Source organism: Ahaetulla prasina, chromosome 1 (assembly GCF_028640845.1).
Source record: "Ahaetulla prasina isolate Xishuangbanna chromosome 1, ASM2864084v1, whole genome shotgun sequence".
Classification (NCBI taxonomy): Eukaryota; Metazoa; Chordata; class Lepidosauria; order Squamata; family Colubridae; genus Ahaetulla; species Ahaetulla prasina.
In genome coordinates, this window is record NC_080539.1 from 85795333 (window position 1) to 85811534 (window position 16202).

At 38.0% G+C, this 16202-nt stretch overlaps 1 protein-coding gene across 2 annotated transcripts; it reads right to left on the bottom strand.

Moving 5' to 3' along the window:
- Positions 1–1047: 1047 nt before the first annotated feature.
- On the bottom strand, positions 1048–16198 carry C1H1orf131 (chromosome 1 C1orf131 homolog). 2 transcript variants are annotated; one of them, XM_058167076.1, is made up of 7 exons: positions 15945–16198; positions 13768–14111; positions 6376–6432; positions 3163–3258; positions 2065–2151; positions 1790–1842; positions 1048–1288 (listed from the first exon to the last, which is right to left on the bottom strand). In XM_058167076.1, exons 1-7 carry the CDS (start codon positions 16054–16056, stop codon positions 1162–1164), a joined length of 876 nt encoding a protein of 291 aa, XP_058023059.1. In that variant the 5' UTR covers positions 16057–16198; the 3' UTR covers positions 1048–1161. The 2 variants fall into 2 exon arrangements, with proteins under 2 accessions (XP_058023059.1, XP_058023067.1); XM_058167084.1 differs by lacking the exon at positions 2065–2151.
- Positions 16199–16202: the final 4 nt, after the last annotated feature.

Sequence of the window (16202 nt, forward strand, 5' to 3'; positions counted from 1 at the left end):
GAACATTAAAAAAACTTCTCTTCTGCGAAATGTTGCGAAATGAAGATTCAAAGCAGGAAAAAAGTCTCTCTCTTTTTTTTAGTTAATTTGCAATCTGGGGACCATCTCTAACCATTCTAGAACTGAGGTGCATAAAGACCTGGGGACTCAAAAGACTTGGAAATAATCCTCCCATTGAGAACTCCATATACCATTATCAAATTACATTTTTAATGTGTCAGCAAGGGAAAATGATTCAATATTTAATTGGATAATAAGCCTATAAAAATTAAATCAAGTTTAGATTTTGTTCTTCCCATCTACTACTCTGGGAAGCCCAGACACCTACACAATTCTACTTACGAATTTATTAAAGAGAAATGTTACTATTATATTTTTATCCCACCCTTTTAATATAACTCAAGGAGGTTATTCCTGCCTCCTATGCTCCCAGCAACAACTTTGTGAGGTGAGTTTGGCTGAGGCTGAGGGAGGGAGTGACTGGCCCAAAATCACCCAGCCAGCTTTCCTGCCTAAAGCAGGACTAGAACTCACAATCTCCTGGTTTCTAGAACAGCAACTTCACCACTATACCAAACTGGTTCTCCTAGCATTGAATATTATATGTGGTCAGCACTTGAAGATATACAGAAGACATTTTAAATGGGAAGAGGACTATTTGATCTTCTTCAACCAAATACTAAATACTAGATTTCTCCTCAAGATTAAAGCTGTAGGCAAAGTTTTAAAAATGGATCAGAGCATCATAAAGGAGTCCTAAGAGTGATCCTAAGAGTAATACTGGAAACTGCCATTTCCTATAGAACACTCATAGAAACGAGCTGTAGAAAAATATAATGAATTCAGAGCAATTAATCATAATATATTCTGTACATATTCATTTCAGTGTAAAACATTCTGACGAACTCTTCAGCATATCTGTTGGTAACCAGTTCAGTGGAAACCATTATGAAATTCAGGTAACATTTGCAAAATTTAGTTTTCAGATGCATTTCTTCTTATTGCACATTAATCAACAATACACTATTAAATTCAGATTACAAATGGAACCTTTAAATGAGTTTTTATTTTTTTTAAAAAAAGGAACAATTAGATTTTTTTTTAAAAAAAGAGTTATTTTGTTACCCAGTTTTTTCATCCTATTCTGTGTTCAATATAAGTTCATTTATTCAACTTGGAAGATTTGATCTTCCTTATGTCACAACGTTGAAGAATCAAAGTTCCATTTTTAAATTTTCCTAATCGTCCTGATGGCAATATGTTCTGTTTTGTTGTCTTCTTGGATTTTCTGTTTTTTTTTAGAAGAGAAAACATATATTTGTATATATATGCATGTTTATATACTGACTGATTTTTATTACAACATCGACTCTTTGTGACCACATGGATAGATGCTCATGAGGTTTTTACATATACATACAAAACAAATGAAACTACCTGTTTCTAGAGTTTGGCAATTACATTTTAAATATATATATATTCTAATCATAACAATTGTTTCAACATTTTATCCTGAAAGTTTCAATCAAGAGATTCCTATTGCTTCTGAAACTGAACCACTGTTTTATATTTGCCCAGTCCCATTCAATGACAAACATTAATTATTTCTCCTTACACTTCATAAATAGAAAATAAAACAGAGGCTAAAGGCTCAGTTGTTTTAATGCCAAAACTACAGTATTATTTAGCAGTAGATGTGAAAAAAACTTAATAAGTACAACCAAAACAAATACAAAAATAAATCCAATTTATTACACCTTGTTTATATAAGATTGAAATCCTGGCTCACCTCTCTACATGCCCTCTCTTTTTTCTCCTCTTCAGAGAATCAGATTTATTTTCCTGTTAATGAAAAGAGGAATAGGAGAATGAATGTTCTAAATGGTCATTTACCACATTTTCCATAAATCAAATATGGTTCCCAAATGCAATGGAAACTGACCAATTTGCTGTTAGAATTTCCTGTAGCTAAACACATAGCCCAGGTCTTACTGGAAACTATTATACTAGAGCTTTCCGACTTGATTTTAGGTTTTGTTTTTATATGAAATATTTCACACAAACCGTCATATTTTCTTTCTTCTTTGCTGCTTGTTTTCCTTTGATTTGCTCTTGAAGAATTTTATAGTTCACATATTCCTTTTTTGGAGGCTGCAATAAGATTTTAATAACTCTATTTCAGTATTTTGTAAAAAAAACAAAACACCAAAAGAGAGAGAGAAAAGTTCATAGTGATAATACAATCATGTATAATGATGGTTCTTTAAAGGCTAACATGATTTAATTTGATGCTTTCAATAGAAATGTGGTTAAAATAAGCCTTATCAATGAGGTAGCTATGATGTTTGGGAATATGGCTATTTATGAAATGATTAGCAATTCATCAACACTGTTCTCATTTCTTTCAGAAGATGGGATGCTTTGAGACAACATTTATGTAGATAATGTTTGACAGAAATGCAAACACCACCTTCCATATTTCTTAAGTCTTGATGTGAATGCATTGCCGGCAGTACAAATTCAAAAGGCAAAAAGCTAAACTACATAAGATTTCTAAATATGTTCAATACTAAGGCAACATTTTAAAATAATTATGCAACCAGTCACATTTACGTATTAAGAGCTGTCATATGTATTACTGGATAAGTCAAACATTTCAAGTGCAATACACTTCCAAATTTCAGGTTTGATGTCTGTGAATACTTATTTCTCAAATATATACGGTAATACTTTAAAAAAGTATTTTAAAGTACCATTTTCTTATATATACTCATGGATAAGTCCATCCACAGATAAGCCAATCTTTGGATTTTTAAGTAAAATATCACACAAAATGTGTGTTGGTTTACCTATGGGTGGTACATTTTTCATATTTTGATTAAAAATTCAAGAGCTGGCTTATACCCAAGTATATTCAGTAGTACTACTTTTAAAATTTTTAAAGGAATTTAATACAGAAACTCTGGATGGAGGAATGCTACATTGCTCATCCACAATTTATTTCTGAAATCTCAAACCTCTCCCATTCTTTGACCCTGCCATTTCTCCTCCATTTGAGAGAAAAAGAAAAAAATCCAGCCAAAGGCTTTGTCAATGGGAAAGCTTTAAAATAAAGTCTCCTCTTCTGTAAATCATCTCTTGACTCACAAGAAAGTGTCATACCTTTGCCCCCAACATGATAGCACGTTCTTGCTCCAATTCTCTCTGTTCTTTCTTTGTGAATCCTGTAATTCCAAGCCGGTGTACTTCCAAGCGGGCCTAAAGCATTGCAAACACAATTGATTTTTTTTCCTTTGGTCTTTTGCAATTCTGCTTTTCAAGAAATAGAAGCATACAAACTGGTTTCATAAGAAACGCATTTGAAGAATAGCGTAACACATCATGCCACCATGTTGCATACAGAAGAAATGTTCTGCACCTGTTTTCACAGCCAATAAAAACTTGAGGGATTTTTTTTTTGGAGTCAACGATCGTCAGATTCATATGTTAACTGCAAAATGTTATTTCAGATTTTGATCCTGAACAATTGACAGATTGATGCAATATGGACATAAGAGTGCTATCTGTATCATGGTAGATCTTTTTTATATAATTTGCATCATTTAGATCTGTGATGGTGAACCTATGGCACACATGCCACAGGTGGCACGCGTAGCCATATCAGTGGGCATGCGAGCTCAGCTCTGGCGCACATGTGTACGCTGCCTAGCTGATTTTCGGGCCTTCGGGGCCCACCAGAAGTAGGGAAACAGGTTGTTTCCTGCCTCCAGAGGGCCTGGGGGGTGGGTGGGGAAGGCCCGTTTTTCTCCCTCACCTGGTTCCAGAGCCTCTCTATGACTGATGTCATTCCTTTGAGATAATCCAGACAAGAAGCACCAACCATGAGCAGGTATCCTTGAATTACAAAAACAATTGGCACCAGGATCCCATCACCGAGTGATATAGTTGCAAAACAGATTGTCACGTGACCGCATTGTTTATTAATGGCAATCCAGGAAGTCCTGTTTGCTGTTGTAACCCTGAGATGCACAGCAGGGGCGGGATTCAAAACCCATCACTCATGGATGCACGCATGTGAAGCTTCTGTGCATGTGCAGAAGCGTCTGGGCGGGTGGGCGGAACTTCCCGCCACTGGTTCACCCGACCCAGGGCGAACCGGTAGCAACCCACCACTGATGCAGGTGGATGAGCAGGTAAGGTGTCCCAGATAAAGATTAGGAGTGCTGTAGGGGGATAGGGGCCCCCTGAGAGTGCAACTGAAGGGAGGCTTGGGAAGAAATGCATGCGAGTGTAGGGAGGCATTAGTGGTGCATACAAAGGGGTGAAGGAGGACAGTGCACAGTTCACTGGGGGAAGGAGACAAAGAGGATAGGATGCATGTGAGCAAAGGCAGGAATGAGGGTCCAATACGTGTGAGTGAGCAAGCAAGCAAAGGGAGCAAGAAGAACCCAGTGCATAGAAACAAAGAAAGGCCAGAGTAGGTGGGGAAGACTTACCCAAGCATGCAACCTTCCATGCTGACTTCCCAATTGATTTTCCTTGTGGGAAGCCGGTAGGGAAGGTCACACATGGTGATCATGTGACCATGGGATGCTGTAAGTGGGGTTGGTTGCCAAATGCCCAAATTTCGTTCACATAACCGCGAAAGTCCTGCAACAGCTGGAGCTTCGAGGATCAGTGGTAAGTCCCTTTGTTCAGCACCATCCCCACTGAACAAATGGCTGATGCTTTGAACTGTATCTTTATTGTAAGCTTACAGTAACAGAATCATGCAAATCTGAAAATGCATCCTCTCCTCTCCCCACCTTTACAGTTGAAGAAAATAGAGATGGTCTCTTCTGAGACATTTGCCATGCCTCCATTCCCTCTACAGACTAAGCTGCCTCTTACTTGACCTTGCCTGCTATTCTTTCTTCTCCTGCTTCTATGAAGGACATTCTCACAGACTATTACAATTAGACAATGACACAAATGATGCAAGTTCTATCAACTGCTTGAATTTGGATTTCATACACATCCACCTGGCCGTTCAACACCCCCCCCACCACAAACTGAGTGTTCATTATTTTTAAAACTATGGTAATCGTCACCTAAACACTCTGGGAGGGGATGACAGGCTGAATGGAAGGTCCTTCTACTAGCGGGCATCCTGATATTTGAAGCTCAGGAACTTTCTGTGTGTTGGATAGATATTGGATGTTAGGATAGGCCACCTGGAAATCCAGCAGGGATTGGAATTCCTTTTTCTGGAGTATTCTATGCAGGATTTCAGGTTTCCATCCAGATTTTTTGATATGACACTTCATCCATTTCAGATACAGATTGCTGTCCCTATCTTTGTTCAATTTGGGCATGTTAAGAAACTAGAAGGATGTGATAGATTTGCCACTGGGAAACTCTCTAATGTCAAGCATTTAACAAACAGTCCCCGAGTGTATGGTTTCAGGCCTAAAATATTGCAGATCTTCCTAAATAATTGTGGAAAGTCTGGTTTATGAGGGGGAAAATCCTGGTAGATTTGGGGCCTGGTTGATCTATGGACAGTTCTACCTTTTCTCCATCAGACTCCATGTCACGTGCTTACCTTTAAACAAGGTAGATAAAAATTGTTGATTTTTTTAAAAAATAAAAAAAAATGGATTTTTTAAAATTTAAAACAGATTTTATTTTTATCAAATTTATTTTAACAAAATGCTTTTGGAATAAAAATCTATCTAAAGATAGTTTTCTATTTAAGATACATTAATAATTTAGTTTATTGAGCATGAAATGGAGCTTAGTTATGTAGCATGAAGCTGTATATTCTGCAATATTTACATTTTGGATTCAATGAATCCAAGCTCTACAAGCTAAATAGGAAACCTTAATTCTGTTTGCAAATAATAATATTAAAGATTCTAACTACCAGCAAGAATGAGTCCTTACATTTAAAGAGCACCTGTCATTTCAGATCCATCATGGCAGCACCTGTTAACAGTCACCTGCTGCCTGTCACATCCCTCACTTTGTTGTGTCACTGTCGCATCACAAGCCATCCCATTAAAGTGAATGGACTGTTGGTGAGTCAACAGCGGGTCAAAGGAGGAGCCTCTGTGGGACAGAGATGACAGTTGCTCTTTAAAAATTATAATTTAAATCGAGTTGATTTAAATCAAGCCTTTTTACTAGTGATTTAAATCAATTCATAACATAACATAACATAACAACAGAGTTGGAAGGGACCTTGGAGGCCTTCTAGTCCAACCCCCTGCCCAGGCAGGAACCCTACACCATCTCAGTCAGATGGTTATCCAACATTTTCTTAAAAATTTCCAGTGTTCAATTCGATTTAAATCAAATCCACCCTCCCTTTAAACATACATCAAATTAACTTACTTTTTCCAAGTGAAATTCTTGGGTGTCCATACATGGTTCTTCAGCCGCCATTTTTGCCTAGATACAATTTAAAACATAAAATAGTATGCTTTGCTATTAAGTAAGATTTTTCAATTTATTTCTTATCGACGCTTAAGCTAGAACTTGGTTAGAGCAAGATGTTTTGAATATGATGGTGGTTACAGAATTCAACTATATTATTTAAACAGACACGTCAGTGCTACTATTATAGATTAATCTGATAGTAAATCTCAATGAATTCAATGAGACTTTTGAACATGCACAATAGACATCCACAATAGACGTGCTCTTAAATAAAATAGGGTATCCACAAATACTATTTTTTAATACTTTGCTTTGTCTGGTAGCTTTTGTAAGTAAATTTTCCTGATAAAAACTTGTAATCCAAATATACAACACATAAAGAGTAAGAATTTAAGTTTTACAGAACTTAAGAATTTAAACAAGAGCATTATAGAGCAGAGGTCTCCAACCTTGGCAACTTTAAGCCTGGCGGACTTCAACTCCCAGAATCCGCCAGCCAGCTTTGCTGGCTGGCGGATTCTGGGAGTTGAAGTCCGCCAGGCTTAAAGTTGCCAAGGTTGGAGACCTCTGTTATCGAGCGTGTAATATATTTTGTTATAATGAATTTAAAAATTAGGTGCTCGTAAATTTGTAGAACTATGCCCTTTAACATTTGCCATCTGCAAAACAAAATGTAATTAGCTTGTCTGCTGAAAAATGAAGAAACTAAAATGTAATTATGTACGCAAAAGCCTTGATTTTCCCTATGAGAACTTACATATCATCTAAATAGAATTTAAAAGTCTGGGCCTAAAGAAAAAAATGAAGAGATTAAGAATCCTGATATAGTTTCCATGTTATTCTCATTACACAAGCCAGTTTGGTATAACAATTAAGCACTAGGCTAGAAATAGGAAATTTGAATTATAGTTTCTCCTTGAGCACAAAGTCAGTCATTTTCTCTCAGCTCCAGTAAAGAGACATTGTCTAATCACTTCTGATAAACGCTGCTGAGAAAATTTCAGGGATTTTTCCAGCCATTCCCCAGGAGTCCAGATTGACTTGAAGGCTAAATCTTATTATATATGGGAGTTGTAGAACATGAAAAATGAACTAACTATATCATCGAATGTGGAAGGAGAGCAGGGGTGAAATGCTCCCGGTTCGGACCGGATCACACGATCTGATAGCGATGGGAGTGGGTAGTTTGGAGAACTGGTAGAAAAAATCCCTGCCCCCCCCCACCGCCCATGCCTCGCTGTTCCTCTTTTCTGTCCCTGAAGCTCTCGGTGGCGATATAGCTGCAAATGGCCTTAAATGACTGCCGCGGTGCTTCAAGGGACCGCACTACAACTGATCAGCGCTGTAGGCAGCTAGTAGACCGGTGCCTCTATTTTTAAAGAAGGTAGACCCGTGCGCTCCCAAGTTTTGTATACTTTGTTTATTATTTTTATTATTTATTATTGGCCATGCCCATTCAGTCACCTGACCACCAAGCTATGTCCACCAATTAAGCCACGCCCACAAAACTGGTAGGGAAATTTTTTAGATTTCACCCCTGAAGGAGAGCCTCACTCTTATGCAATTTTCAGCTCAGGTGATAGTGATTCAGTTAACAGAGCCCCAAACTAAAGGAAATCTCAAGTATACGAATAGCTGGTACAAATCTGATCAGAAAGAGGCAAGTTGTTTAGCAATAATGATGTAACTGTCGAGCCCAGCACTGACTCGGCACATGATGCTGCAGAAATCTGTGTTTGGGAAGCATGGGAAGGAGATCATCACATAGGCAGCCGGGATAGAGGGAGATGAGGGCTGGGCGTCATGAAGAGCTGCTTTAGTTCCGGGATTTAGCAGATGACATGGCAGCTGAGGTTGTCAGACGAGGTGGGAGAGAGCGGCCAGGCGTCCAATCAACGGACCAGTTCAGCCATGGGGCGGGGCATGAGCAGCGTGAGATGTTTAAAAGGGGCTGAGAGGCAGAAGCTCAGTGTTGACTTTATGCAGACCCAATAACCGAAGTCACAGGTGGAAAAGAAAACCAAGTTGGCTTGTTTCTTCTCACGGCATCGGACACAACTGTGGCTGAGGTAGCCGAGAGTAACACTAAACAGGAGGAGAACATAGATACTGGCCTTAATTACATCCAGCAATCCTGTATTAGCCTTTAAAGTATTAGTATTTCACCACTTCAACAGTATTAACAATAAAATATTCATTAGCATGTGCTTTTATTTTTTAGCCACAAGTTATGATGCAATCCAATTCCTTGACCATAACTAATCTTGTGGGATCCAATTTAGATTGGACATTGGAACCAGAGGTTTAGTCTTCCAAGTAAATAACTAATCTTAACTTTGTCAATTCAAACAAGGCAGTATCATGCTGTATAAACTGGTTCTAGAATTAAACCCTTCTTAGAGCAGGAAAACTTCCAATATAGGAGGCTGTTTCTGCTGGTAGAACAGAAAAAAATAAAAAAAATACCACAGGATCAATTCCTTCTCCATAGATGGGAGATATGCAACTAAAGAGAAAAATCTGTGAAAAATGGTTTTTCTTTTTTTTTCTTTTTCTTTTTTTTTTTTATTGAAAAGGTTTTACAACAAAAAAATTTCCCCCTCCCCCCCTCCCTCCAAAACCCCCCTCCCCCCCCGGACTTCCCGGAGCAAACACAAGGTATAGTTCATTAAACAAAACAGTATACATTAAATTTTTAAAATCTAACACAATTATAATCTTTCTCTCTCACGTAACCTGACTTCTTCCATTAAAATCAAAAATAACATCCTTCATTCAAAAGCAATCCGAAATTTCTTAATCTGATATCTATTTTGAATATAGTCAATCCAGTTCTTCCATTCAAGTTTTTCCATGATGGGAACATTTTGACTGAACTGAACCCTTTTTGCAGAGTGCACTATTGGAATAACAAAAATGTAATCAACTGGGTTTTTTTTTTTCCAAGCCATTTTTTAAATTAAAAACAACAACCCTGCAAGTAACCTCAAGTTAGGACCACAATTGAGACAGAATTTTGATTGCTAAGCAAGGCAGTGGTTAAGTGAATCACCCCCCAGTTTTTTGGCTGTGGCTATAAAGGGAATCAATGCAGTTAAGTGAATCATGTTGGTTGTTACGCGAGTCTGGCTTCCCACATGGATTTTGCTTGTCAGAAGCCAGCTGGGAAGATTGCAAATGGTGATCACATGACCCTGGGAGGCTGCACCCGTTGCAAATACATGCTGGCTGTCACTGCCCCAAATTTTGATCACATGTTCATGGGGACGCTGTGCTGATCATAAGCGCGAGGAACACTTGCAAGTCACTTTTTCCAGTCCCCTTGTTAACTTCAAATGGCCACTAAAAGAATGGTGGTAAATTGAGAACTACCTGCAATTGCACTGTTGTTCTATATTTGGATATAACAAGGTACCAGGGTTAAACTAAAAAGGAACACAATCTTTTGAATTGCCTTCTTATGACCACACCTAAATATCAGAGGGGGAAGGAGATGCCTGTTATATTGTGGGTTCAGGTGCCGGCAAGGTGTAGGCAGGACTCTGGATAGCAGGTAATTTACTTTATTAACCTTAACATAGCTAACAGCAGTGACAAATGCAAACGAACAAAAAACTCTCTCCCTCTCTGTTGACAGCCCTTTTATACTGGCTGTCAACTGGCTTAGCCAATCAACACAGAGAGGTACTATCCTCGTTCTCCACTAGGGGAACGGACCCCGGGGGTGGGGGGAGAACTTAGAACACTACAATGCCCATAACTCAGAACAACACGGGCCTTAAATATCAGGTTGTTTCACATGATTGGAGTGGCTTATGGTGGCTTAGTTGTTTTTAAGTTCTCTAAGCCACAAAGACGTAGCGTGTTAAGCAATACAACAGGCAATAAATTCAATCTTTTTACTATTAGCCACGGTACTCAAAGCAAGAGAATGCTGGGGAGTGTTAGGTAAGTAAGAGTAAGTAAGGCTGATAATGATTTTGAATTGAAGAAGAAAACTGTTTCTTTTAGGTCTGCTAGATTGACATTTTGCTGTATTTAAACTCTATGCTTTAGGGAGCTAACATTTCTTGGGTCCTAATGAAAAAAACTGTGATTTGTGTTGTGCCTTCTTTCCAAAAGATTGCCAAATGCAAACGTGTGCATTGTGCAAGGGTAGCATAGAATAGAATAGAATAGAATTTTTATTGGCCAAGTGTGATTGGACACACAAGGAATTTGTCTTGGTGCATATGCTCTCAGTGTACATAAAAGAAAAGATACGTTCATCAAGGTACAACATTTACAACGCAATTGATGGTCAATATATCAATATAAATCATAAGGATTGCCAGCAACAAAGTTACAGTCATACAGTCATAAGTGGAAGGAGATGGGTGATGGGAACTATGAGAAGATTAATAGTAGTGCAGGTTTAGTAAATAGTTTGACAGTGTTGAGGGAATTATTTGTTTAGCAGAGTGATGGCCTTCGGGAAAAAACTGTTCTTGTGTCTAGTTGTTCTGGTGTGCAGTGCTCTGTAGCATCGTTTTGAGGGTAGGAGTTGAAACAGTTTATGTCCTGGATGTGAGGGATCTGTAAATATTTTCACGGCCCTCTTCTTGATTCGTGCAGTATACAGGTCCTCAATGGAAGTATTACAGTGATGCAATAGTACTGAGGAAGGTGATTTGATTTTTCTGTTGCTGTTATTGTATTGTTGAAGTGAATGTGTTGCTGGCCTCAATTTGTTGCTGTTTATGCATGCTATGTGTTTAAGTATGTATGTAAATAAAAAGTAAATCTATGGCTGTGAAAGTGGGACCATAAGGAAGGCTGAGTGCCAAAGAATTGAGGCCTTTGAACTATGGTGCTGGAGAAGACTCCTGTGAGTCCCTTGGACTGCAAGGCGATCAAACTGGTCAGTCCTAGAGGAGATCAACCCTGACTGCTCTTTGGAAGACCAGATCCTGAAGATGAAACTCAAATATTTTGGCCACCTAATGAGAAGGAAGGACTCACTGGAGAAGAGCCTAATGCTGGGAAAGATTGAGGGCAAAAGAAGAACGGGGCGACAAAAGAACGAGGTGGCTGGATGGAGTCATTGAAGCAGTCGGCGTGAGCTTAAATGGATTCCAGAGGATGGTAGAGGACAGGAAAGCCTGGAAGAAAGTTGTCCATGGGGCTGCGATGGGTCGGACATGACTTTGCGACTAACAACAACGAATGTGTTTAAAGTGTTCCTAATTGGTATTCCTCGTTAGCCACAGAAATTTATTTATTTTTAAGCAACTGTAATTACCTTTATCAGTTTTGCATCAGGATAGGTAGGTCATACTCATCATATTTCTACTTCATACACCTACTTACTTCTATAGTCTTAAGATAGGACTATTTTTTTTCATCTTGTGTAAGCCTCTAATGATTGTCAACATGTTCTATAAATTAATAAACATGTGATTCTATAGTCAGTAAATTGGCATAGATTAAACAAATCCTTAACAGCCATTGCAGTGGAGAAATATATTTGTCTATAGGATTTTTATTGCTATTCCCTCTGAATTCTATTCTTTTTATAATCCTCCTTGAAATATTTACATAATGTGAACCAATGCTCCAAAGCTTTAAACACTTGAGTATAAAACTCAATAAAATTGTAATTATCTGTCGAAAAGAAAGTCAAAAATCATTCATACAGTGTTCTAAAATTCTTTTTTATATCTTGCACTTTCTTTTCTTTCTTTGAACAGTTTTTTGTTTAATGTAAAATTCTTAATAAATCTAATTTTAAAAACTTGTCTGAACCTCAGAAGCTGATGATAAAACTTTGGTAATTAAAGTCATTTGGCTCTTGCTTAATTCTTTTGAAATACTGGTATTTGGCAATAATAGCAACCATGGAATTCTACTGAACTACCTGTTTGTGATTCAGTCCCAAACCAGTTTTGTAACAGGTGGATCCTGTTACAGTTTTAGATTTAAAATAGGTACTGGGAAAGAATAGGGTAAAAACACTGAGAAATGAAGTAGTACCACATTAACCTGACTCAATTGTAATTCCCATCATCTCAATAAAATTTGCAAGATTGTTGAAAGAAAAAAAAAATCCTGTCAATAGATTAGATTGGACATTGGATCACAAAAGCCAAGACAGAGATCATAAAATATAAAAGAAGAATTTTTAAAAAATCCAATTAAATTTTATCTCCATTTTCCACAACTGTTAATGTCCGTGGAAGCCCAGTGAGTGAGTGATCTGGTTTGGTCTGGTTTCAACACAATTTGGCTTGACTTAAGAAGCTGAAGTTTGAGTATGGCTTTGTCCACTTAGGCATCTTATTTGAAAGCACAAACTACTCTGTCTCCTATTTTGTTTGATACAGAAAGTTATGACTAGTAACTGAACTTTTCCTAAAGAAAATTATTTAGAGTTACCAGATCTAGGCTGCAAAAACCCATTTCATCAAAAGATGGTAGCAAAAAGATACATAAATATTTTTTTATTGTATGGGTGGTTATGTGAATTTCCACAGACCAGACTGGGTAGGTCAATTCAAAGTTGAATTAATATATGGACTTCTTTTGTACCTGGTATAACATCTCAAGCTCTAAGAAAGTGAGAAGCTATGAATTAATCAGAAATATCCTGATATTGGGAGTGTGTGATGACTCACTGGTTAAAGACGCTGAACTGATAGCTCGGGTTTGAGACCCAAGTGCCACACAACCAGGTGAGCTCCCTTTACTTGCCCCAGCTCCTACCTATCTAGCAGTTCAAAAGCATGCAAATGCAAGTAGATAAATAACCACCACTTCGGTGGGAAGGTAACAATGTTCCAGGTACCTCAGCATATACTCATGCTAGCCACATGACCACAGAAATGTCTTCAGACAACATTGGCTCCTTCAGCTAATGTTTTCAGAAGAATACTGCCCCCTAGAGTCAGACACAGCTCGACAAGGGAAACCTTTACCATTACCTGTTCTAATATCACTACTCCTCTTGCAAAGAGAAGAGCAAAGAGGCTGTGTATTATGGCAAACTGCTTATTCCCATCTCACCTTGCAATTAAACGTGGGATAGTTTTAACACTGAATGTATTTACGAACATTCTATTATGAAGAATTCCTATACAGTAAAAGAGGCTTGCAAATATTAATTTACTTAGCCAACTAAATTATTCCTAAATGACCAGAGTAAATTCACCAAATGAAAAGTCTTTTCCTTCTCTTTGGTCATATGGTGATAATATATACAGGCAGACCAATAATGTTTTCAAGGTGACTTGTAATTATTTTTGACAAATCCCTTTTATAAACTGAATGTTCTGCTTCCAAAAATGGGGGAATTAAACATGAATGCCTTACCTTTGAATCATCACTTCCAGGAATTTCTAGTTTAGCCTTCTTCTTTTTGTGTCGACCTTGGAATGTCACAACTTCAACCTGTGTTGCCTTTTCTTCTTGGCCGCTTTTGAATGGGAGTGGATGAGGGGAACTGGAACCCGAGTCACATTTTTTCTGATGAACACTTGCCAGTTCATCTTTCAGATTGTCAAAGAAATTGGACACATTTTTTCTCTTACCCAAAGAAGATGTACAAAGTTCAGGATTGACAAGTGATGTAGTAGGGGTGGCCACTGTTGCTGTTACCTGTTGGGAGTATCTTTTCTTGTTTTTTTTCTTTTTGCATTTCTCTGGCGGTGATTCACCTATAGTTTAAAAGCAAACATGGTCATCTCCTTGTTCCACACTTTATCATGCTCAGAACTCAGAATTCACTGTTCATAGCCACAGATTGCAGTATTAAGTGCTACCAGTATAGCCTCAAGTGTTAGCAACCACACAGGTAGATTTTCTCCAGAATGATCTGTCCTCAATCAAGCCTGTTAGATCTTTCAATGGTGCATTTTCTTTGCTGTTGTAATCAAATCCATCATCTTGTAGCTTGTCTGCCTTTTTCTTTCTTTCCACTTTTCCCAGCATTATATAGGCTTCTCAAGGGAACTGAGTCTTCACATAATGGGCCCAGAGAATTATTGTTTGCGCCTCATTATTTGTACCTTAAATAAGAATTTGGGACTGATTTGTTCTACAACTTAATTGTTTATTTTCTTGGCTATTTTTGGTATTCCCAAAAGTCTTTTCCGATTTTTTTTGCAAATCATGCTAAACTATTTTGTTTTATTTTTAAATATACTTTTTATAAACTCTTAAACATTGTTAGAAAATTCTTGGTTCTGATAAGATAATATTTAAGTTATCTACTAGGAACAATTTGGCACATTCATCTGGGTAGCACAGAATGCAGAATGTTTTCCTATCATGGGTGCCATCTATAGTGATGTTTACATTCCACAGATAAGTATGAACTCATAAACACACGAATCCTAGCAGAGAATCCTAGCAGATGCCAGCACCTTGTTGTCCTTGGCGGAACTTTTTTTAACCCAAGCAAACTTGGACCTGGTTATTATTTGTATGAGAGAATATCAGGAAATTTCCAGGCTAAAAAGCATCCTGAAAGATGGCAATGGAAAGCAAATCTGTACTGTTGCCATAAAAGCAGAAGCTTTTTTGTATACTCACTAGGAAGTGATGTATTGGGAATCTGTATTTAATTCTTATAATTTTAATTGCTCTTATATTTATAATTGTTTTTAAATTTCTATTTTTATTACATTATAAGCCGCCCATAGTCATTCTGAATACTGAGTTGGGAGGCATATAAATTTAATAAATAAAACAAAAATTAAGCTCAATGAGACTTTTTTATTTATACATCTTTAAATATATATATAATTTCATATTTTTATTAATGTATTTAAATTTTAGCTAAATACTTTAACAAACTTACTCTACAGTTGAGCATTTAGTATTTTAGAACCTAGATGTAGACACTTGGAACAATGAAGAACACAGAACTTTCTGTAAGAACTTAAAAGGAATCTATACAGAGCTACATTCACAGTATATGCAGAATAATTTACCTATTATATCATCTTATTATCCACAGATCATTGGACACCACAACACACCAAACATGAAAACAGTAATGGTATCCAGTAATTCAAAAACAATCTGCAGGTATGGAATTGCCAAGAAATTAGGACCTTGGGGTAAGTATTCGACCAGGGTTTCTTCCCGGAATGAACAAAAAATAGATCCCATAAAATATCTGCTGCCTTGTTGCTTGAAAGCCCTCTTGGATTTATGGGTCTAATCAGAACTGGTTGGTTTCAATGGCCGGAAAGTGGGCGTTTCGGATCGCTTCGCTTTGGCTTAAAGAACTACATTACTAAAACCATCAATGTAACTATATAACACGTGAAGGTTTCTCAAATTCTTCAAGATTTCACTTCCACCAGCTCCCCCTTGTTTCAAGCATCCATTTCATTGTTAGTACAATATTGAGAGCAGGAGATGGCTAAGAATCCGGAACGAGAAAGAAAAAAGGGGAGCAGGGTCCCACGATAAGAATAAGGGGAAGCAACACCGAAACCCATAGTCCCTGGGGAAAAAAAATCAGATTTGAGATCACCCACCGAAGTCATACAAGGAACCGAGGACGGTGTCCAGCAGCCCTTCTGCAAAAGCGAAGTCCTCCTTCTCGTCCTCTCTAGGCGACGGGCTCTGCCCGCCCACGATTCCCACCATGCCGCTTCCCTTCCCTTTCCCTTCCCCCAATGGCGATCACTGTCGCCCCAGAGGAGGTTTGGCCCCGCGCGAATACCGTCGCGTACAAGATGGCGGCGCCCATCGGGTACTTCCGCCCTTCTTCCCCGAGTGACAGATTCCCTCCT

Coding starts and splice junctions, on each gene's coding strand:
- C1H1orf131 (XM_058167076.1), bottom strand. CDS start 16,056: ATGGTGGGAATCGTGGGCGGGCAGAGCCCGTCGCCTAGAGAGGACGAG. Junction 1,843..2,064: donor AGAAGAAAGAAAATATGACG/GTTTGTGTGAAA, acceptor TTTCATTAACAG/GAAAATAAATCTGATTCTCT. Junction 1,289..1,789: donor AAGAGAGGGCATGTAGAGAG/GTGAGCCAGGAT, acceptor AAAAAAAAACAG/AAAATCCAAGAAGACAACAA.